Source organism: Gymnoscopelus microlampas (assembly GCF_963454915.1).
Source record: "Gymnoscopelus microlampas genome assembly, chromosome: 3".
In the NCBI taxonomy this organism is placed as follows: Eukaryota; Metazoa; Chordata; class Actinopteri; order Myctophiformes; family Myctophidae; genus Gymnoscopelus; species Gymnoscopelus microlampas.
The window spans coordinates 5,474,107-5,499,371 of NC_139940.1; the positions used below are offsets into that span (position 1 = coordinate 5,474,107).

The 25,265-nt window shown below is 39.9% G+C and overlaps 1 protein-coding gene across 1 annotated transcript in view; it reads right to left on the reverse strand.

Annotated features, from left to right (window-relative positions):
* selenbp1 (selenium binding protein 1) overlaps positions 1–23,548 on the reverse strand; it is a 27,137-nt gene extending 3,589 nt beyond the window's left edge. Inside the window, exons 1-10 of the mRNA XM_084051801.1 lie at positions 23,495–23,548; positions 19,121–19,174; positions 18,446–18,558; positions 15,787–15,972; positions 10,649–10,769; positions 8,640–8,822; positions 4,478–4,659; positions 3,192–3,270; positions 1,479–1,600; positions 849–941 (exon numbers count right to left, since the gene is read on the reverse strand). Coding sequence (XP_083907927.1) covers positions 849–941; positions 1,479–1,600; positions 3,192–3,270; positions 4,478–4,659; positions 8,640–8,822; positions 10,649–10,769; positions 15,787–15,972; positions 18,446–18,558; positions 19,121–19,174; positions 23,495–23,498 — 1,137 coding nt within the window. The 5' untranslated portion in view covers positions 23,499–23,548. The remainder of the gene's footprint in view (positions 1–848; positions 942–1,478; positions 1,601–3,191; positions 3,271–4,477; positions 4,660–8,639; positions 8,823–10,648; positions 10,770–15,786; positions 15,973–18,445; positions 18,559–19,120; positions 19,175–23,494) is intronic.
* Between the last annotated feature and the right edge of the window lie 1,717 nt (positions 23,549–25,265).

Sequence of the window (25,265 nt, forward strand, 5' to 3'; positions counted from 1 at the left end):
ACGCGTTTCGAGCTTGTAGATCTGTTACTTTTGATATTTTTTTAATTTGAATCCTGTTTTGGACATATGAGGTTTCCACTCAAGACAGAGACGTTATACTATTTAGAGAATGTTTTCCAGAGTTTTCCAGAGTAAAGGTGTTGCTGTGTGGCTTTCCTCTACCTATAATCAGCTGATAAACACTCTGTTAACTGATAAGTCAATACGACCTCCGATAATATCTGACCTTCACCGAGTTGGAAAAAACAACAGGACAGAGCACGATAAATAGAGCATGTTAAATATTTACATTACATTCAATCCAGAGAGACCATGTACACTATACTATTTATACAATATAATCTACAGTTAGTTACTATATATAGAGTATAGGCCTACGGTACGTACTGTATATAATAAAGTTTGGTGTGTGTGTGTGTGTGTGTGTGTGTGTGTGTGTGTGTGTGTGTGTGTGTGTGTGTGTGTGTGTGTGTGTGTGTGTGTGTGTGTGTGTGTGTGTACACATCCCGGGGTCAGATTGGGCTGAAGCTTTCACTAGTTTGTTACGATCCGGGGAAGTTCGTGGGCAGGTCAGATGTTTCATACTTTTCTAAACATTTAACTTTTGTAAAACCGGGGAGGAAAATAAGGAGCCGTGTACAGTAGACAGGCTCATAGGCTGCGTGTGGAAATGGGGAGGTTGGAGTCGCATACCGCCTGAGCGGCTAATGTGTCAATGTGAGACTGGTATACAAAACCAACAGCATGTAGGGCCTGGTGGAACCATAGCATCCCTGTTCTGGAAGCACACATTCGGCAAAAATAGCTGCTCTACAAGGTTGTAGAGGTTAGTGGACATGAAGACGTACCTTGATGATGCGTGGAGGGGGCTGGGCCTGGTCCTCTGGATCATCCATGACTTTGACCTTGCTATCATTAATCATACTACCTCCTAGAAATATCTGAAACACAGTATATATTCACATTAAACATCTACCTCCTAGAAATATCTGAAACACAGTACATACAGTATATTCACATTAACCTCCTAAACACCTGGAAAATACGGTACATTCAAATGTATTAATGCAGCGATTCTCAACCTGTGGGCTGGAACGCAATAACAAAGATTAATGTACAAGATGTTTTTTATGTGACAAACAGGAACTTAATGTATATTGATCCAAGCCGGAACATAATCAATTAATTGATCATTCAAATAACTGTGAAAACGCATGCTCTGATCTGGTCAGATGGGTGGGCACTGGGCCGCAAATACTTTTGTGATTTTCAAGTGGGCCCTGATCCAGAAAAGGTTGAGAACCAATGTACTAATGTATTACTAACATTTACCTTCAATACAACACATTCTATTCATATATTGCTTATAACATTACAAAACATTATATTCACATATTGTCAATATATTACCAAACCCAATCTAAGATTATGTATAACAGAAAATCCAGTAGCTTTTATTTTATTGGAGAGACTCAGACCTGGCCGACCAATCGCGGCGCCTTTCTGTTGCTGATGTCATACTGTCTGATGTCACCATGCAGCCAATTACTGAAGTACAGGAAACGATCATCAAGAGAGATCAGGATGTCTGTGATCAGACCTGACAAGAAAACGGTGAAAATAAATTACATATAATTATGTCAATAAAACAGGAAATATATGACTCAATAAAACTCAGTAAAACAGTAAATACCTCAGTAAAATAGTAAGTACCAACTCGTAAAACACAGTAGGCCTATTATGCCTTTTCATTTTCTCCCCAATTTAATCGTTGCCAATTCCCCCCATTTTTGTGTATGCCCTGTCACTGCTGACCCCTACTGGTTGGTCTTGAGGAGGGTGTAGCAAACCTTTTAGCTCGAGACCCAAGGTCTCTAGCCTGGTAAACCCTCCCTCCGGAAATCTCATTTTCATTTGAAAAGCCATCTTTTTTGACCGCAGTGTTTTCTACTCTTTTAAACTTCAAAACGCTCTCAAACTTCTATTTTGAGGCACAGAATTTACTTTTAAGATATCGTTTGGATAGAATTTAGTTGTTTAACTTAGATTTTTTTTGGGCATGGCCGTCTCAAAAGTCCCGTTGCGTCACATAGCCTGGAGGTGGTCAAAATAGACTGCTGATTGGCTGAAGGGGAATAACGATCATTGGCTGAAGGGGTTGTCAGTCAACGGTATTACTCCCGCCCAACTCCAGCCCACAGCCAATATTGCAGAATGGGCGATCATGCCAGACTCACTCTTGAAATCCCTCTTTCTCTCTCTCTCTCTCTCTCTCTTTCTCTACAAGCTCACAAGCTTGAGCACAAGCAGAGCTTGTAGAATGGCTATTTTCACTACTTCTATTTTTTGTTTGATTTTTATTTTATTTATGAAATTATTTCGAAAAATCTTTGACTTTTTTTTATTTTATTTAGTTTGGTTATTTAGTCTTTTGAAATAATACTAAACAAATAGGAAACAAACAAACAAAAAAGGGATAAAAATGGGTCTGCGACCCAAAACTGGGTCCCTATCCACTGTTTGGGTTTTCTCTGATACACAATGTCACCAGCTGCTTCTTTTCACTTGGCAGTGAGTACATTCACTGGAAGGACATAACACCAGTGTTGCCATGTCTGCTTATTATAAGCAACTTTGGGCTTGTTTTTTTTTTTCAAAGTCGCTTGTAAATATTGTTGCATTTTTTTTGGCCTTGTTTTTATTGTGTAGTTGCTTATTTGGGCTTGCTTCCAATTAGTGTTTTTTATTATTATTGTTTAAACCAGTGGTTCTTAAACATTTTCATGTCAAGGACCACCAAAATAAAAGGTATTTGTCTACAGACGCCCATCTGAAAATATTTTGTGCCAGGTTTGTGTTGTTAAAATGTCTCTAAAATATATCTTTTAAATGCGTTTGTAGATCGGCTATTTTAGCCAAAGTATAGACTACAGGTTTCTTTAGCTTTTTTTGGCTTGTTTTCATCGACCTGGTTGCTCATTTCTCTCGCAAAATCTGGCAACAGTGTATAACACCCCTCCCCTGCTGAACAGGACCTCTGACCAACCTGCTAGGGTTCGTGTCCACCGTGTTTTTTAAAAAGAAGAAAAAAGTATGGGAATTCCCTTGCGTGTTTTGTTTGAATGAAGTTTGTTTGAAGTTAGAATAATATTTCTAATAGTAATAGAAGATGTGATAATAGTGTAACTTACCGGGCATCTCGGGAAGCAACCAGCCCTCCACCTTCTTAACGGGAACCTCAATGACTTTATCTGCAACCCACTCTCCTGTCTGGTATTACAATAAACACACAACTATGTTACACACACATTACACTCTCCTGTCTGGTATTACAATAAACACACACCTTTATTACACACACATTACACTCTCCTGTCTGGTATTACAATAAACACACACACACACACACACACACACACACACACACACACACACACACACACACACACACACACACACACACACACACACACACACACACACACACACACACACACACACACACACACACACACACACATTACACTCTCCTGTCAGTTATTACAACACACACACACACACACACACACACACACATTACACTCTCCTGTCAGTAATTACAACACACACATAAAACTTCTGCTACCCATGACCTGCACAGTCGTTGTTTTTATATCTTTATTAACTCTCTCAGTGCCAAGCCCCAAGTTATCCCGAGTTTTTTCTGAATGCCCTCAGTGCCAAAATGAGAAATCCCGACTTTTTACTTTTTACTGTGATCGCGCTATGTTTATTTTTCATCATCAGTTTCACTTTCTGATTCCTTCAGACTCACCGGGTTCCGGATTCATGACGCAGATTCCCTTTACGGTTCTCATTTTTTTCCCCCGGTCATATTAGGCCAGAATAGGGAAAAACACGTTTTTTTTCACACGGTATAAAAAACGCACGGAGAGCTTTTTTTTTTTTTCGCTCAATTTTGTAACCCTTTTTTCACCCGGTGCCAATTTGCTAAGTGATCCTGGGCGCTACACTCCCCTCACCAGCCTAGGGAGGCCAGGGCCGAGCTCATGCCTCCTTCAATGCATGACAGCCAACTGACCTTCTTGTCACCTGACAGGGGGGAGTTTCCCCGGATGGACGTAGCTCGTGGAAGGAACACGTTATTCCAACCAGTTCCCTTCCCCTCCATCAGGCGCCCCGGCTGTCATGGGGGAGGCGGTATAGCGACCAGGATTACTACATGTTTTTGTGAGGGTATTAACTACCATGAGAGACACGGGGAGAACATGCAAACTCCACACAGAGTAGGCCCTTTCGCCAACCCCACCTAGGGTATGGGCGCTGATGACGCGGAGGAGAAGACACGCCCCCAGCGCCCCTGGCGGGAATCGAACCCAGGACCTTCTAGCTGTGCGGCGACAGCGCTACCGACTGCGCCACCGTGCCCCTATAAATAAAACTTGAGTGGAGTTGAGTTGTGTGTGTGACAGTATACCGTTTTCTTGTAGAAGTGGAAGATAGCTCCAGGCAGAGCACAGCCCACGTAGCCTTCAGCCGCTGAAGGCTCGTGCAGGAAGCGAACCTCCAGAGGAATCCTGCCCATCTCTCCCAGCTCCAACGTCTGGATGCGCTCGTGGGTCTGCCAGTCCCACACATGCACCGCACTGCCATACAGACCTGGAGAATGTATACGATTATCCTATTATGCACCTAAATAACATGATATACACCTGAAGAACATAAGCTAACTGTTATACTCTAGGCCAGGGACCCCCAAACTGATGGGGTGATGGAGCAGGGACCCCCTACCTCGTAGGGTAGGGGGGGCTACCACATATATATATACCATATATATACCATTGTATATTTATTATGTATAAAATTGTGTTTTATGTGTATAAACATGAACAAAAATGGTTGCCTGCTCCTATACGCACAGGTTGTCCCAGTAGTAGCCATAGTTCACATGACACTCGCCTGTCACACTTGTTCCTATTTTTTATTTATTTTACATTTACAACCAGTACATCTACATAAACGTTTCAGATTTCAAATATAAAGTGCTGACTGATGTCATGGTATGACAGTTGTGTTTCAAGGCTATCCCAGTAGGTGTGCAAAAGGACCTTTCTTTACAAAATATGTATAAACATACCATGTTATTGTGAATTCAATACTAAGCTATTAAAATATGTCATATTGTGTTTAAAGACAAATTGACATTAAAAAAAAAGAAAAAACGTTTTTAATGTTTTTAAAAACAAAAATATTGTTTAATCAAATAACAATTTTGTGGACCCCCTGTAGTACCTCAGCGGACCCCCTAGGGGTCGCGGACACCTGTTGAAGACCTCTGCTCTAGACCCGAATAAAAGAAAACTATGGTATGGTAAAAACTGTGATATTATGGACCAGAATTTATAAAGCAAGTTTAATTAAAACAAACTGTGGTCGACCAAAGTGCTGTACAGGTCAATGATCGAAACAAAAATTAAAGTGTAATTAGCAAACGAGAGAAACTAAAACTCATTACACACGTTAAAAAGGTTACCACAACAATACTCAGCCAAAGCCAGAGGGTAAAGCTCAACTTGAACTGAAGGCCTGGGTAAAAGTAAGTAAGAGTCTAAAGCAGGGGTCTTCAACAGGGGGTTCGGGACTCCTAGGGGGTCCTCAGAGTTACTACAGGGGGTCCGCCAAATCTTTGTGTGATATGATTTTATTTTTTTTACCTTAACCACTTGAACCCTAGCATCCCTTTTTCTGAGGAAAACTTTAGCCAAAGAATAGCAGATCTACAAGCTCACGACGCCTCGCGCTGCGAGGCCTTGTGAGCTTGTAGATCGGCTATTTTTTGGCAAAGAGGTTTAGGTGTAGAGCGACAAAAGAGCAGACCAAGTAAACGAAAAAAGTTTAATCTGAAACACAATTTTATACAAAATAGAGGGGGTCCCTGCTTCATCTCTCTCTCATCTAGGGGGTCCTTGGCCTGAAAACGTTGAAGACCCCTGGTCTAAAGTAAAGATTTAAAAACCTCTAGGGTCTGGGCAGATCGAATGAGGAGGGGGCAAGCTGTCCCAGAACCTTATAGAGCAGCCACTGCAAAGGCTTGGTCACCTCTTGTTTTTAGCCTCGTTCTAGGCTCAACCAGCTAGAACTGGTCAGCCAACCTCAGAGCGTGTGTGACAGTATAGGAGTTCAGTGAGGTACAGAGGAGCCCGCCTGTTTAGAGCTTTAAAAACAAACACTAAAAGCTTAAAATCAATTCTAAAACGGACAGGGAGCCAGTGGAGTGAGTGAGGCCAGGACTGAATAGTGTGATTTTGATTATTATTACAAGACATACATTAACCACTTCAACCCTATGTACAACCCTATTTCAACAATATTTCAAAACTTTTTTAATTTTTATACATTTGAAACTGGTGAAATGGGACATTCTGCACAATGAGTACTTTTGGTACTTTAAGTACATTTTGATATCAATACTAAATGTGTACTTTTACTGAAGTAAATTTTGAATTTCAGACTTTTACTTGTAACAGAGTATTTCTACATGGCAGTATTGATACTTTTACTTTACCATAATTACTTTTTTTCTATCGATTAGTCACCCCATGGAGACTTGAATTCATGGTTATTTTTTTGTTTTTGTCGCATTCCTAAGCCAATAATTTGATGACCGGCAGCGGTTCCGATAGGAGACACAAAGAGTCCTCCTTTGCGTCTCCTACTGGAACCGCTGCTTACCGGTCCGCAGGTCATCAAATGATTGGCTTAGGAATGCGACAAAAACTAAAAAAATATCCATGAATTCAAGTCTCCATGGGGTGACTAATCCATAGCAAAACATATTTTTTTTGGGTGAACTATAGGCCTACCAGTTTAAACCATGTGTCACAGTCTGTGGCTCTGTGTGTGGGCGTAGGCTTGTCTCCCAGCGTCCAGCTTTGGCACACCTGTCTAAGGTCACCTCATCTCCCTCAGTTGACGCACTTGCCGGCCATCAACTCATCAACCCTCACAGTATTTGAACCCTGGTCTCCTGGACTCATCGCCTGATCATTGCACAACCTCTCATGGCAGTATAGCACGACTCTGCCATCTGTTAATTCAAGTTTTCCCTAGAACTTCTCCTCGTGTTACCTAGTATTCCTAGTGTTGTGCTCCTGTGTTACCTGCAACTCAAACTCATAACCCAGCTCACCTGTTCCACTGCCTGCCTACTGCCAGGCCTCTGCCCTGCCTGTCTGCCAGTGTTGATTTAGTCAACTAAAACTATGACAAAAAATGTTGGTCGACTACCTTTTTTCACTGACGACAACTAAATAAAAACGAAATAAAAACCAAGCTATGGTGTCTAAAACTAAGACTAAATATATTGACAATTTCATCAACAAATAAAAACTCGACTGAAATGTTAGTGAGGGACTAGTGGAGAAGAGATCCAGTAGAGCTAAAAGACTCATTTTATGTTTGGTTGGGATCGGGTGTTGTGCTCTGAAAATAGCAGATCTACAAGCTCACAACTTGTAGATCGGCCATTTTCAGCACGCAACCAAGTGTAAAATCTACCATTACGACGCCATCAAGGCACAGCCAAAATACATTTTAGTCGACTAAATCAACTGTAGATTTAATCGACTATAATCTTATGATATTTAGTCGACTAACAGTACAACATTTCAGATGACTAAAATATGACTAAAACTAAATGGAATTTGATTCAAAATTAAAACTGAATAAAAATTTGCTGTCAAAATCAACACTATACTGCCCTGCCTGCCTGCTCACTTCCATCATGCCACCAACCCCTATACTTCCACCATGGTTGTGAATGAATAACCTTTAACTTGCTCCCTGTGTTTGGCTCTGCTTTTGGGTTCTACAGTTTGCAAACTGTGACAGCACGAGTTACCCTATTTAGGTCTTACAGGGAGAGAAAGGTCTTAATCTTGGCTAAACATCTTATCTGAAAATAGCAGTGGTGTAAAGTAACTGTAAGTACTAAGTAAGTACTGTACTTAAGCACACTTTTGAGGTACTTTTACTTTACTGGATTATTTCCAATTGTCAATACTTTTACTTCTACTCCACTACATCTCAGAGGCAAATATTGTACTTTTACTCCACTACAATTATTTGAAAACTTTTGTTACTAGTTACTTTGCAGATATAAATTATTACATTATAAAACATACATTAATCACTTTAGCTCTATTTTATACCTAGGCTATTTGAAAATAGAAGATCTGCAAGCTCACAACGTGAGGTTGTAGATCTGCTATTTTCAAACATTTTAGTACTTTAACTTTTGGCACTTTAAGTACATTTTGATACCAAAAGTACATTTTGATACCAATACTTTTGTACCTTTACTCAAGTACATTTTTAATTCCGGACTTTTACTTGTAACAGAGTACTTCTACATTGCAGTACTGATACTTTTACTTAATTAAACATGTGAGTACTTTTTCCACCACTGAAAAAAAGCTGATTTTGACAACAGAGCAAAACTAAATAATAATAATAACACTATGATATCATAGTCCTGAAGAACATATTTCTTTGATATTATAGACCTGAAGAACTACAACAAAGCAGCATAAATCATATGAAGAAGCATAAATCCGGCCCAAGCAGAAGCCATAACGTACCGTCTTTAACGTGCTGCGGGTTGAAGCCGTCGGCCAGGGCTTTGGGGGCGCCCCACTCCGTGCTGATCATCACGTTGTGGCGGGGCTGGTACCAGAAGTCGTAGCCGAACGGCGCCGCGTCCCCTTCGTGTTCCCAGTTCCCGATCACCTCAAACGTCTCACCGTCCAACAGCACGAAACCACCTGGAGGTAAAAAAAAAACTTATTGGATCCCCCTGTTGATTGCTAATTTAAAGGAGAATTTTGGACTAAGGTTTTCTTACCTTTTCTATGATGTTATGATATCTTAGGATGAATGGTACAGTAGAAAAATGTCATAACTCCATCCCGGGTCCGCCACAGCTTAAAACGTGCGCGGATAGGCCTACTTTTTTTTTTATATCTGACGTTCATAGTGACAGTAAAAAAACAAAAAAAACAAAAAAACAGAAGTCTCGCTAGACGAGATTTCAATCTTGAGATTTCAATGTTGTCTAGCGAGACTTAGTTTTTTTTTTTTTTTTTACATAGTGTTCTGTCACTATGAACGTCAGATCAAAAGATCAGAAAAAAAAAAAGCTATTAAAATATGCGATCTAGCACAAGGCCTATTGGCGCACGTTTTAAGCTGGGAAGGAGCCGGGATGGAGTTATGACATTTTTCTACTGTACCATTCATCCTAAGATATCATAACATCATAGAAAAGGTAAGAAAAACTTAGTCCAAAATTCTCCTTTAAACTCCGGTGTGCGATGAAAACAGTCGACCTACAAGCTCACAACGCACCGCATCCGCAATGCCTTGTGAGCTTGTAGGTTGGCTGTTTTCGGCGTGCGACGCCATAATGCGACCAAGTATGATCAGTGGTGTAAAGTAACTAAGTACATTTACTCAAGTACTGTAATTAAGTGCAATTTTTAGGTACTTTTTACTTTACTGGAGTATGTCCAATTGTCTATACTTTTACTTTTACTCCACTACAATTATTTGAAAACTTTAGTTATTAGTTACTTTGCAGATATAAATGATTACATTATAAAACATACATTAACCACTTTAGCCCTATTTTATACATAGGCTATTTGAAAATAGCCGATTGTGAGCTTGTAGATCTGCTATTTTCAAACATCTTTGTACTTTTAATTTTGGTACTTTAAGTACATTTTGATTCCAATACTTTTGTTCTCAAGTAAATGTTGTTACTCAAATAAAGTTTTAATTACAGACTTTTAATTGTAACAGAGTACTTCTACATTGCAGTATTGATACTTTTACTTAAAAGGACAACTTTGTTTTTTTACAACCAAGGTTTATGTTTTAGATTGTAATTAAAGTAAATAAAAGGTGAGTGTTAAAATGTTTAAATTGACTGCTTTCTATAGTTTTTGCAATTTTCGTGATCTTTTTACAGTGGGCGGGGGCATTCTGTCCGGTGGCTAAATATGTATTTTTTTACACAATAACCCGGCGTTTTCTTTATTATTATTTACAGTAGCTCTTCTAGCCCCCAATAACTCACATCTGGCCATCAAAGACCACAGGACCGTTCTTTTTGTGTAAAAAATACATATTTAGCCACCGGACAGAATGCAAAACCCTAATGCGAAAATTGCTAAAACTATAGAAAGCAGTAAATGAAAAAAAAATAACACTCATCTTTTATTTACTTTAGCTCATTTTCTGCCAATAACAAATATATGCGTTTTTACACTTTTTTTTTTTAAATTTGACCCAAAGACCAAGGAGATATGATTTTTCGGAGATCTAGACTCCTATCCACTTCCTTGTTAACTTAAAACTAAAAAATTCTGTATCTCGGCTCCTGAGTACTTTTTTAATTTCAATGAAAAATCTCTGGCAGACAACTGCAAAAAATCTGAAATAATTCAGGCAGGCTAAGTGTTAATTACAAGCTAAAATATAAACCTTGGTTGTAAAAAAACAAAGTTGTCCTTTAAGTAAAACATTTGAGTATTTTTTTCCACCACTGCGTGAGTATGATTGGGGCTTCAGTCCGCCCCCTGCTTACCCTTGCCATTGCCAGAGGGGTCTCCCATGCAGCTGATCATGATGTGACCGGAACCCAGGCAGTGGGAGGTGTGTGGGTTGGCCAGGCCACATTTCCAGTACAGGTCAGTGGGCTCCACGATCTACACAAACAGCACAATTCTAAGAGATTACTTGACTGCACCTCCCCTACACATCCCAAAACTATACTGTTTAATGTGTTGTGTTTGACCGTGCTGTGATGTGCTATTTTTGGACATTTTTGAAAAATCTTGACAGTGTTTGAAAAATGTTGAATTTTTTTTAATCACATCGCTTTCTGGGGAGTCCCTGGCCAGTGTTGCCAGATTCTGTGAGAGAAACAAGCAACCAGGTCTAGGAAAACCAGCCCAAAAAGAAGCAACTATGGGCCACATGAGCACTTTAACATGTACATCAACTATTTGAAAATAGCAGATCTACAAGCTCACAACGCGTCGCATTGCGACGCGTTGCGAGCTTGTAGATCGTCTATTTTCAAATAAAATCTTGCTGGGAAATTATAATAAGCAGATCTGGCAACCCGGTCCCTGGCACAAAACATTTTCAGATGGGGCTGTGGGCATACCTTTTATGAAAAACATAAAACGTCGTAAAATAGAGATATAAGGTGTTGACGTCTGATCCCTACAGTGGCAGGGCTTTCCAAAACATAGTTATTCATGAATGTCTAATCTTACTGTGAAATCTGATCTTACCCAAAAGGGCAACTCCCTTTTTTTGATCAAGGATACCCATTAACCTCCCTCACAGTGTATAGTGTCACTCTTTGATTAAATTCAATAATTGTTTTATCCACCTCGTGATGGGTACGGACATGGAGTTTAAAGGCAGGATCAAATGTGACACCAAGCAGGTTGTGCATTTACTAAAAAGCGTCCCTGCAACCTGCTTCATGAGGGCACCACCAAACGGGAATTGAAAACTAGAATTGTCGACTCATGATGACAGTGTTGAACAAACTGATGAATTGCATCTGTGTGGAGATTCAAAGCCAAGAAGAGGAAGAAGGGTAGCTGTCCCTCTGTCTTCCTCTTAGCCTTGCCTACTTGTTGTCAATTATTTGTACGAGCTCTTGTTTTATTGGTTCTTGTTTATTTGATAAACATATTTGTTTTAGCTCTTGCTCATTTGATTTTCATATTTGTCTGTTATCTGTTTAAGAAAGAAGGTAGCTGATATATTGCACTTTTACCTTAGCGCTAGGTATACTCTTAGTTGCTTGTTTTAGAAGAGAATGCACTTAAGGCTTCTGGTGATTAGTAGTTTTCTTGCCTACCTATGTTGAATGCACTTATTGTAAGTCGCTTTGGATAAAAGCATCTGCTAAATCAGGGGTTTTCAACAGATTTTGACCCTGGGACCACCATCCTGACTAAGAGCAACCTGGGGACCACCACTATTGTGTGTGGTGCGTCCATCATTGACCCACCCCACACAATAGTGGTGGGGGGTTCATGCACCGCAGGGAGCTGGAGAAAATAGCTATAATATCAATATAATATCTAATAAAATACAGTGATTTTGTTTGAATATGATGGAATATGATTAAGGATTACTGTAATTATGGTAAGCTCACATTTCATATCACACACACACACACACACAGTAAGAACTTCTGTAAGTTATTAAAAGTTTAAAAAAAATGCAATACCTCCGCAGACCACCGGTTGAAAACCCCTGTGCTAAATGACTGCATGTAATGTCCCAAAAGGATCGTGCTTTAATAATAGCATTGGATTGCTGCTCAGGCTTTTATTATAATCTCCCTCTGTTGTCACAAACTGGTGACATCGCTGTCACCAAGGAAGTTTAACTTGACCCCCACTCTCTCTGCTCTCTCTCTCGCCCACAGTCCATTTGATATGTTCATGCGTTTTATTTGTAATGATTGACACACAGGTTGTGTAAGCTACGGCGATGACAGTGCAGAAACAGTCACCTCACTTATCTAACATTTTGACCATAGATGACCTTTTGACAGCTTACCTTCTTTTTGCTATAAACAGACGTCTGTTGTTCACCTGTCCTTGGAGTTTGATAATGACTACGCTAACAGTGTAGGAGAGACAGTATGAAAGCTGAGACAGACAGTGTAGGAGAGACTGACAATATGAAAGCTGAGAGGGAGACAGACAGTAGGAAAGCTGAGAGGGAGACAGCGTAGGCGAGACAGACAGTAGGACAGCTGAGAGGGAGACAGTATAGAAGAGACAGGCGGTAGGAAAGCTGAGAGAGAGAGAGAGAGACACACAGTGTAGGACAGACAGACAGCTGAGAGAGAGACAGTAAAGGGGAGGTAGTAGAGAATGCTATGGTGTGGTCTGATCCCAAACCAGCTGTGCAGGTCAGGATCTGTACTGATCAAGCAGCTCAGAATCACTCTGTGTTGGGAAAGCTACTGTACTTTGAAAGCGTAGCTCGTAAAGCTACAACTATTTCACCATGGCAGTAGTTCAAACAAACTACATTTATACCCCTGGGAGAAATGTAGTTTGAAAAAGAAATTACAGCTATGTACATACATAGTAAAAGTAGCTCAAAACAATGTACAAGTGGGGTAAATGGAATACAATATAATAATAATAATAGTCTATTAAAAGTCACATGCAAGCAAAAATCTGTCTCTCAATTGACACTTTTTTGCAATAAAACATCTGTGTTCTATATTTAGTCATATATGACCATGGTTGGGGCGGTGCATCACTATCAGGAGTGGCGGGAGGGTTGTCCATACATAGTGATATGTGTTTGTGTGTTTATACGGATATATGGATCACACTGCCTTCTTTGCAGTAAGACCCGCCCACCCTGCGAAGCATTCAAGTGCATACCAGGACAGGCCAATCAGAGGCTGCATACATAGGCTGGTCATGTCAGTCATGCCTTCAAAGCAATCAGGATGGAAGAAAGACAGTCCTGTCTTTCAAAGGGGGTTCTTGTGATGTACAAGAACACAGTAATGGTAAAGTTAAGTGAATATTCATTTCAAGTTATTGCACACATTGTGGGTTGTTGCTTGAGTAGTTAAACTACGAAAAAAAAAGAAAAAAAGTAGTTCAACTACCTTACGCGCCACACAAATATGAATGCAGTTGAACTACCTGCAAGTTACAGCAAAATGTAGTTAAACTATGTAATTAACACTTATTGGCTCTATCTCCAAAACATCTAACATAAGCTGTCCCACTGATGTACTCGATCCTGATCCTATCCATCATTGTTACTCCCAGAGAGAACCTCAACATCTACCTCCAGCTCTGCTTCCTGTCTCTAAACCAAACAACATAGCTGTCTGTCTCTAAACCATACAACATAGCTGTCTGTCTCTAAACCAAACAACATAGCTGTCTGTCTCTAAACCATACAACATAGCTGTCTGTCTCTAAACCATACAACATAGCTGTCTGTCTCTAAACCATACAACATAGCTGTCTGTCTCTAAACCATACAACATAGCTGTCTGTCTCTAAACCAAACAACATAGCTGTCTGTCTCTAAACCAAACAACATAGCTGTCTGTCTCTAAACCAAACAACATAGCTGTCTGTCTCTAAACCAAACAACATAGCTGTCTGTCTCTAAACCATACAACATAGCTGTCTGTCTCTAAAACAAACAACATAGCTGTCTGTCTCTAAACCAAACAACATAGCTGTCTGTCTCTAAACCATACAACATAGCTGTCTGTCTCTAAACCATACAACATAGCTGTCTGTCTCTAAACCATACAACATAGCTGTCTGTCTCTAAACCATACAACATAGCTGTCTGTCTCTAAACCAAACAACATAGCTGTCTGTCTCTAAACCATACAACATAGCTGTCTGTCTCTAAACCATACAACATAGCCGTCTGTCTCTAAACCATACAACATAGCTGTCTGTATCTAAACAATACAACATAGCTGTCTGTATCTAAACAATACAACATAGCTGTCTGTATCTAAACAATACAACATAGCTGTCTGTATCTAAACAATACAACATAGCTGTCTGTATCTAAACAATACAACATAGCTGTCTGTATCTAAACCATACAACATAGCTGTCTGTATCTAAACAATACAACATAGCTGTCTGTCTCTAAACCAAACAACATAGCTGTCTGTATCTAAACAATACAACATAGCTGTCTGTATCTAAACAATACAACATAGCTGTCTGTATCTAAACCATACAACATAGCCGTGTGTCTCTAAACGATACAATATTGCTGGTCTCACCACCGTCTAGAACACCTTCCCTTTCATTCTTGCTGATCCTTTCCTATTATCACACACATCACACCTAACACTTTTCCCACAACGTTCCAACCTGCGTGCACATGTTTCTTCACCTCTTTTCCACACTTTCCATTGCTCTGGAATGTTGACCCCAAGTACTTAAAATCACAATGTTCCACTTGGGTTCCTCTCATTCACACACATGTATTCTGTCTTACTGTGGCTAGCCTTCATTCCTCTCCTTTCCAAGGCATATCTCCACCTCTCTAGATTTTCCTCTACCTGCTCTAAAACTAAAACTGGTTTGAGAACCAGTGCGCTGGACCATTGGTTCTCAAAGTGGGGTCCGGGGACCCCCAGGGGTCCTTGAGGGAGTTCCAGGGGGTCTCCAGCTAAATGATGGATAGTTAGGAACCCAATGGACCCTTATGGGTCTGTAACTCTGAGTGTGTACAAATGAAACCAAATGGACCCTTATGGGTCTGTAACTCTGAGAGTGTACAAATGGAGCCAAATGGACCCTTACGGGTCTGTAACTCTGAGAGTGTACAAATGGAACTAAATGGACCCTTATGGGTCTGTAACTCTGAAAGTGTACAAATGGACCCACACTCTCAGAGTTAAATTAACATTGATTTTACGATATAAATTGGGGTCGCAGAGATAGAAATGCTATTAAACGGGGGTCCGTAGCCCTAACGCATGTCAAACTTGGAGTCCTTGAAATTAAAATGGTTGAGAATCACTGCTAGAGCCATAAACAATCTTCTCTTATGGGGGTCCCTGGCATATCTTTTCAAATGAGGGTCCGTGGGCTAATAAGTGTCAATTTGGGGGGTCCTTGACATGAAAACACTTTGAGAACCAGTGCGCTAGGCGATGCGTTGACCTTTCACCTTGTGCATGCGAGGCGCGCGGGGGTCGGTTCCCACGTCCACCACGTAGACGCGCGAGGAGATGAGCGACGGCAGGATGAGGCGGTTGCGTCGCCTGGAGCTGTCGTCATAGCAACTGCTGCACGCGTTCCATCCCGAGTGATGCAGCTCGTCTTTCAGGTTGGGCATGGGCAGCCTGTGGATCACCTGCAGGGGTCAAAGGTCAAACCATGACATGGTGTGTGTGTGTGTGTGTGTGTGTGTGTGTGTGTGTGTGTGTGTGTGTGTGTGTGTGTGTGTGTGTGTGTGTGTGGCCAGTGGTGTAAAGTAACTAAGTACATTTACTCAAGTTCTGTACTTAAGTACAATTTTGAGGTACTCTTACTTTGCTGGAGTATTTCCAATTGTCTATACTTTTACTTCTACTCCACTACACCTCAGAGGCAAATATTGTACTTTTACTGCACTACAATTATTTGAAAACTTTAGTTACTAGTTACTTTGCAGATATAAATGATTACATTATAAAACATACATTAACCACTTCAGCCCCATTGTATACCTCGGCTATTTGAAAATAGCAGATCTACAAGCTCACAAGTTGTGAGCTTGTAGATCTGCTATTTTCAAACATTTTAGTACTTTTACTTTTGGTACTTTAAGTACATTTGGATACCAATACTTTTGTACTTTTTGCTCAAGTACATTTTTTATTTAAATCTTTGCTTCTGGGGGGTCCCTGGAAGAAAATATTTTGATATAGGGGTCTGCGGCCAAATACATATCATTTTTGACATGAAAAAGTTGAGCACCACCACCATAAGTTTTTCATTTTCATCGTTTCTCAACGTAGGGTCCCGGGAACCACCAGGGGTCCAAATATACCCCGATACATTGGTCAGGCTCTAGTCTAGTGGACACTCTTGTCCACTTATTTCTCCCTTCTGCTGTGTTGATCATCTCAGTAGCCCTGTAGCCCAAGACAGAGAATGTGCTACAGATGTACCATTGTGCAACAAGTGACAAGCCATAACTTTCCTTCTCCCCCTATATGGTTAATATCCTGCAGCTGACTCTCAGGACCCCGTCTGGGAATGGAATCCCTTCCTGGCCCAAGTTCAGGTCTCTCTGTTTTTCTTTCTTGCATTATTAACACAGCCCTAGGTCAGCTGGGCTGGGTGTGATAGGATGATTTCAGTGTCTTTAAAACTTTAATAAAAATGTGAAGTTTAGGCTGGGATCAGATAAGTTTAGGCTGGGATCAGATAAGTTTAGGCTGGGATCAGATAAGGCAGCCATTGTTGGATAACAGACCAACAATTTATTGAAGGTACATTTTATCATGTATGGGTGGCTGAGGCCAGGAGGAAGAGCAGCCACTTGGGAATCAGAAGGTTCTCGGTAGGCCTGTCACAATTATTACATAATCGTCTAATGGCAATGTTACGCCCCGGCCTAGGGGAACCGAGACACAACATATGGTGTGGAAGACCGCCCTACCCAGCTCCCAAGAACCGCCGTCCAAACAGTTTACTTTTTCAATATTTTCTTTTGTTCTCTCTCAGGTGGTTACAAACTCTCCAGGGGCGGAGGACTATTCACAACAAACTAGAACTAGAAACAATAACCTCTTACCTACACACGAAAGAAAACAAAATACAACTTCTGACCTCCTTATCGGAAAAAACAAAACTCAAACAATATAATCAAAACAGTCCCCCACCCCTTTCTTAGCAGAGAACAATAGAACGCGATAGATGGCAACGGTAATCTGCAGAGGGCCGAGCTAGGATCGAACTGTAAGCATCTAGATCACATGTTAGATCAAGTGTTTGCAGAGATCGGATACTACATGTCTGTTCGGCTTCACATGCACAATGGCTACAGATCACAGGTGAATGACGGACGGGTTGTGAGTCGAGAAGGAACGGGTTCGCTGTCGCCGGCCCACTGACAGCCTTTTAAAGTTGAAGCAGCCCTCTGGCCACCAATCAGGAACGAATGATTTGAGATAATCACAATTATTTTGTCATAATCGTTTCCAGGTTGAAAAATATTCATATATTTTCAAACATTTTCAAAACGGTTCAATCCCCGGTTACCGCTGGCTTCCTGTCAAACTGTCAAAGACACTGAACCCCAACTGCTCCTGATGAGCAGGTTAGTGCCTTGCATGGTTTCTTTTGCTATGTGTATGTGAATGAGTGAATGTAATGCATTGATCATTTTTGTTTTTATTTTAGTTTCATTTAACTAAAACAAATGTTTCCCTCTAAGTTTTAGGTAACAATAATAACCCCACTTCCAACACGTCAGTATGGGAGGTTTGGGGAGTATACTAACAGGTCAAGAAGAGTAAGGTTTCCTGTCAGAACCAATATATATCCATGGTAGTACTAGTCTAGAAACAGTCCATACTCACAAAAGAATATGTTTTTGTGTTCTTTTTTTGTGTTATTTACCAGCAGCAGCAGTCTGACAAACGGACGAGTAGTCCTGAGGAATCGAAACGCGTCCGTTTGTCAGACTGCTTCTGCTGTAAATAAAAGTGTTGACTGTTTCTTAAGACTGCAGCCGTCATTAGTTCAATTGTTGTCAGTATAGAACGTTTGGCTCAGGACTCCAGACCTATATTGTAGTACTACAGTAGTACCCAGCAGTAGTATAATTGCAGCATTACCTGGCAGAATGTAGGAGACTTGGGGTCCACATCCACAGTGGCCAGGTAGTCAGGTTTCTGGATGTCCGTGTTGCGGTAAATACACGGCAGGTAGACGATCTCCTCACGAGGACCTGCGAGACAAAAGGGTTAATATTTCAACCACATGAACCCTATCACATCCCTATTCTGCGGGTGGACATTCCGCAAAAATAGCAGCTTGTAGATCTGCTATTTTCAGCCACGATATTAGAGTGAAAACAGGGCGGCCTAGTACAGAGCCCTGGGGGACTCGGGCCAAGTATGTTGACTTTTTTTAACGTGTCGCGGTGCCACACGTTTTGAGCTTGTAGATCTGCTATTTTTGCTATTTTTGAAGTGGAATCCAGATTTCTTTTTGCTATTTTTTTTTATTGGAATCATGTACATTTTATGAACTTAAATACATAGGACATAAAAAAGACAATATAATTTTAATACTGGTCATTAAAGCTACTATAATATAGACTGAAGTAATTAAAGCGGGTCATGTTTGCATGTTTGGAATTGTAAACAGCTGAAATCAATAATATATCAGTGTTCCGACACATTAACCTGCAGGGCCGCATTAAGTGAAGGTGGGGGCCGCATGTGGCCCCCGGGCCGCCAGTTGCCCATGTATGACCTATAAGGACATGAAATAAGACAGTCACTCACCCTTCATGGCGTCCAGTGGGGTCTTGTATCCGGGTCCGCAGCCAGAACAACTCGCTGTGTGGAGGAACAGATAAACAGGCTGTAAAACAACAAACACTAAACTCTAAACCATGACTGGAAACTAATGTTGAGGTCAAAGCATTGTTGTGTAACTCTTGTGTCGTCTGAACAGGAGAACATCCTCATAAACATCTGGGTCCAAATCTCACTTATCACCTCTGGTAAATCCTTCCTGTCTCTCTCTATCCTGTTTCTCTCTCCATGTCCTGTTTCTCTCTCTCTGTGTCTCTCTCTCTCCATGTCCTGTCTCTCTATCTTGTCTCGCTCTGTCTTGTCTTGTCTCTCTCTCTATCTTCTCTGTCTGTCCTGTCTCTCTCTATCCTGTTTCTCTCTCTGTCTGTCCTGTCTCTCTCTATCTTGTCTCGCTCTGTCTTGTCACCCCCTCTATCTTCTCTGTCTGTCCTGTCTTTCTTTATCATTTCTATATGCTGTCTCTATATCCTGTCTCTCTCTCTGCCTTGTCTCTCTTTCTTTATCCTGTCTCTCTCTCTCTCTGTCCAGCTCTTGCACAGATGTTTACATCTGGACTGAAAGGGAACCCTGGTTCCACAGCTGACTATAGAATGAAGACGATGGTTGACTTTCTAGCTGTTGAAATGGAGCAATGAAGAGTCTATTCATGTATTCACTATATTTACGCACTTGCATTTATACCCTAACTAATTGTAATCATCCTAGCCACTCATTGTAAGCAATACGTGTGTATAGTCCCTTTAGTAAGCAGCTTTATATGTACTATTGCTGCACTGCAAACTAACAGGTACCAGACAGGTACTAAATGATATCCTTTAGATTTGGTATTAGAGATGCAAAATATTGAAACTTTGGCCGATATCCGATAAATATCATGGTCAAAACGATCTATAACGACATTGCAATACAAGGTTCCAGTAGAGTTTACCTTACACCCAGTGGTGGAAAAAGTACTCAAATGTTTTTCTTAAGTAAAAGTATCAATACTGCAATGTTTTCAAATAATTGTAGTGGAGTACATTTGCCTCTGAGATGTAGTGGAGTAGAAGTAAAAGTATGGACAATTGTAAATACTCCAGTAACGTACCTACATTTTTTACTTGAGTAAAAAGTTACTTTACACCACTGCTTACAACTGCTATACATTAACTCCCTCACTGCCAGAACTTTTTTTGTTTGTGTTTGCCCACTGCCAGAGATTTTTCATTGAAAGAAAAAGTACTCAGGAGCAGAGATACAGAATTTTTAAGTTTTAAGTTAACAAGGAAGTGGATGGGAGTCTAAATCTTCGAAAAATCATATCTCCTTGGTCTTTGGGTCAAATTAGTATTATTATTATTACTATTTTATTTTTTAATTACGTTTTTTTTACGTCAGTGGCAGGATTGGTAAACAGGAATAATTAGGTTTATTACGTCAGTGGCAGTGAATGAGTCATGCCCTTTTTTATACTTTGTCTATTTTGGAAAAACTTTTTTGAAAAATCTAAATAGTAAAAAAGAAATCTCTAATCAAGGCTGTGGACAGTAAAACAGTCTATATAAAAAAATGCCTCTGGATGGTCAGTCTGAGTCACAGTCTGACCTGTGACACAGTTGACAGGGAGGGACATTAATAAAAGGTAAGACAATAGGACAGACATAATGGGATCCACATATGTCTCTACGCAGAGAGACATATGTGGGGAGGGGGATGATGACTATACAACAACAGTGGGCTGTTATTTGGATAACCCTACATTTAATTTACTGAACATGGAATTTACGATAACGTCTAGAAAACAGATTCAAGATAACAATCTAAATAAACATGGCAATTTGAGGAGAGAGAGAGAGAGAGAGAGAGAGAGAGAGAGAGAGAGAGAGAGAGAGAGAGAGAGAGAGAGAGAGAGAGAGAGACCGCAAAAAGATTGGCATGTATGATAACTTCTGTGTGGGATACTGTTACGAAAAAGTTCAATGAAAACGAGGCCAAATGCAAGCTGTAGAACACCAAGTTGTTCTACCACATGTCAACAAGAATGCACACGCATATGAAGATGAAACATCACAATAGCTGTCACTGTCAGATAGATAGACAAATCAAAATAACGCAAAATATCCCTCCTCCCTTTGAACAGATAAATAAGTTGTGATTCATTTTCCATTAATCGTGATTAACTATGGGAAATCATGTGATAAACCCATTAAGACCTGGAACTCTCTGTCACTTTTTCATTTGAGCTAAAAAGCATTATTTTACATTATTTGGCTATTCAAAAATAGCAGATATACAAGCTCATAGCACGGTACCGAGTGCCGCACTATGAGCTTGTAGATCTGCTATTTTTGAAAAATCGTGAAAATGTGTGCAAATCTTTGAATATATATATTTATATTCTTTTAAAGCAAACATTAACTCAAGTCTTTGCTTTTGGGGGGTCCCTGGAACAAAATATTTTGAGATGGGGGTCCAAATACATATCATTTTGGGGGTCCCTGACATGAAAAAGTTTGAAAACCACTGATATAGAAACATACGTTTTTCAGAAAACTGTCAGGATTTAGGAGACATTTAGAATCGGCTTCAGGTCTTAATGGGTTAATTAAAAAAAATATTTTAAAAAATGTTAGTCGATATGAACTTGTTGATCCACTATATTAGCTATTTTGGCAAGTTAAGACTATAAGTATAACTTGTGGTTAATAAGTGTGGAAGAGGCACACTAGGCCTACACTAAACTGTCAGCCTTCTCTCTCTTTAAGACAAAGAGAGCGAGGGAGAGAAAGAGTCTCTTTCAAAGAGATAGTGTAGTGAGAAAGAGCCAGAGGGGAAACGTGAACTTGAATAAATGCAGGTTTTTGTTCAGGTTGAACAATAATTTGACAGTGAAGAGATTAAGTTACAGCGGAACTTCTCAGAGGAGCATCTGAGGTCAGGAGAGAACAAGATCACACACACACACACACACACACACACACACACACACACACACACACACACACACACACACACACACACACACACACACACACACACACACACACACACGAGGGCCAAGGGAGTAGTTACATAAACACTTGGCAGGCAGCCTGGATACTTTTCAGCCCAACTTTTCCTGTAGTAATGCTACTTGAGGTAACAGGCAGCAGAAAGCAGGGGAAGTGACTTAATTTTAATACAAATAGCCTGGAGAAATATTTAATTACAATCTACTATAAAACAACACACCAGCTAGGAGATCACGAGGGGTTCAGCCATCTAATAAGATATATAGGTTACAATGGCAACCTTTGTCCTAATAAAAATGTGCGCAGTAGCCAGCCATGTCCAGAAGTGGATAGTAACTAAGTACATTTACTTAAGTACTGTAGCCTACTTCAGAACAATTTGGAGGTAATTTTGTTTTACTTTACTGGAGTAGGCCTATTCCAATATTCAGATACTTTTACTTCTACTCCACTACATCTCAAGAGGCAAATATTGTACTTTGTACTCCACTACAATTATTAGAAAACTTAAGTTACTAGTTACTCTGTAGATTTAGATTATTATTACAAAACATACATTAACTTTCAGCCCTATCTAATTCGGCTATTTGAAAATAGCAGATCTACAAGCTCACAATGCATCACTGTTGTGAGCTTGTAGATCTGCTATTTTCAAAAGATTTTCATTCATTCTGCAAACTTGAAATGGGCCATCCCATTTTGCATTGTACTTTTGGTAGGCTACTTTGGTATTGATATTTTTACTCAAGTAAAACATGTGAGTACTTTTTCCACCACTGGCTATGTCAATAAAATAGAGCCTTCAAACACTTTGTCGTACAGCGGTGTCGCGCGAAAATAGCCAATCCTTGCAGATCAGCTGGTTGGGTTATTTTTTGAAAAAAGTTTTGAAAGATTTGCGCAAACTTCAGCACAATGTCATGCAGGAAAATATGGAACGTCAGCATGAAAGTGGTTAATAAATGAATAAATAAACATAAAGCTTTACAGCAAGTCATCTGCTTTTCTTATGAATATAAACTGTTAGATCTTGTCCTCTTATCAAAATGGGTGGAAAAAACTAACTTTTTTTCCCCTGATCAATCCTCTACAGCTCCACAATCATAAACCAGTTCCTATACCCTTATGTTTTCATGTCATGTACAGTAAAAGTTGCCGAAAATATTCAATAAACAACTAACCAGATCATGTCAGGCCATGCATGTTGCAAAAGTTCAGCCATAAATGATCACTGCTTTCTTTCTCTTTTATAAAAGATGTTTAGTAGACCTATACAGTCAGTAGATGAGTAAACATATGGGCTGTAACACACTGTATAATATTATAATACATAGTGAGTTTGTGTTCTTACCCATGTTGCAGGTTAGTGTCGGGGCTTCTGCTGAACTGGAGCTGAACTTGGCGTTTGTAGCGTGTGTGTGTGTGTGTGTGTGTGTGTGTGAGTGAGTGTGTATGGGGGGCGTGGCCTATAGGCCGCGCCCCCATACACACACACACACACACACACAATCTTTGACCCCCTTTCAATCACTGAATGTTTAACTTGAACTAGGAGGGAGGCCCTTCACTAAACTTCAACTGAAGAGACCCACTGTGGAACAATAATGAGCCTAAGACTTGAGCTCTGCTATTGTAGAAGCTGTGATGACCTGCTATTTTTTATTTTAAATTAAAAAAAGAAACTATTTGACAAATAATTCAAAACATTTGGCTAAAACACCAGGGTTAATGTGGTTAACATAAGTTATATTATTTAAATTGTTACATTGTGATGTATTATCAAACATAAATATCAATCACATATCAGACCTAAAGGAAATACATGTAGCCATTTAATACTGCTCCTACTACCCTTTTACCCCTAGACACAGTTTATCACTCAGCACTCCGATTCATTACGGGTGAAAGCTACAGCACCCATCATTGTACCCTTTACGATAGGGTAGGTTGGTCCTCCCTCTCTGAGAGAAGAGATAGGCATTGGTATCAGTTCATTTTTAAGGCTATCGATGGGAAGGTTCCACCCTACCTTACATTACTATTAGAATGGAAAAAAAGTACTTACCAGACCCGCTCAAGTGACTGGCTTACACTTGAGGTTCCACCTGTTCAGTCTGAACTGGGGAAATCTACTTTTTGCTTTGATGCTCCTATTTCATGGAACACTCTACAACTCACGCTAAGAATTAATGCCCCAATATCCTATGGACAATTTAATCACCTGCTCTTAAATCTCCCTACCTCAACATGTAATTGTTTTTAACTTACAAATGTTCTGTTGTGGTTTGTTTTGTTTTTTCTGTGTTTTATACCTGTATGTGCCTTAATTGTTGATTTTTGTGTATGTAATCTCGTCAGCATTGAAAATGAGGGTAAACCTAAATGCTCTTTTCGAGAATAAATAAAGGTTTCAATCAATCAATCAATCAATACAGTCTGAGCAGAAGCAGGGATAAAACATTACTGTATAGGTGACTGGAAACCTCATTATGTCCAAAAACTGTTACATTTCGATACGGTAACGATACGATTCGATACAATACGGTAACGATAACAATCGGCTATTCTTGCTACTTTTGTGTGACACTGTAGTATATGACGAAGTAGGGCATTAATGTATAACGTTATTAGTAGAATATGGAGATAAGTGGTTTCTGCCCAACAGCAACCACACCGACCATGAAAATGATTTCCTCCTATCCCTTGCAAATCCAACCCTGGTATATCTGATCCAACACATCAAGTACATTTACAGTACAGTACAGTATAGGCTAGGCTACTTAAGTAAAACATTTTGATATATCCATACTTTACTTGAGTAGGCTATTCATATTTTTTGAAAGACTACTTTTCCCTCCACAATTCAAAAACAAATATTTCAAAAACAAAGCTTGTATATAGCTCGGCTATTTTCACCATTGGATATTTATTTCTGGAAAATCGTCGATTTCTTTTTTTTAATTCAATACAGTAATGCATTGATATTAAAAAGAAAATGGACTTTGTAATTTGTATATATATTTTTAAAGCAAGTACTTCAGTACTTTATCTCGAATACAAATTTGACAGAGCAACTTTGACTTGTAGTGGAGAAGTACTGGGGTTGAGTTGAGTACTTTGTC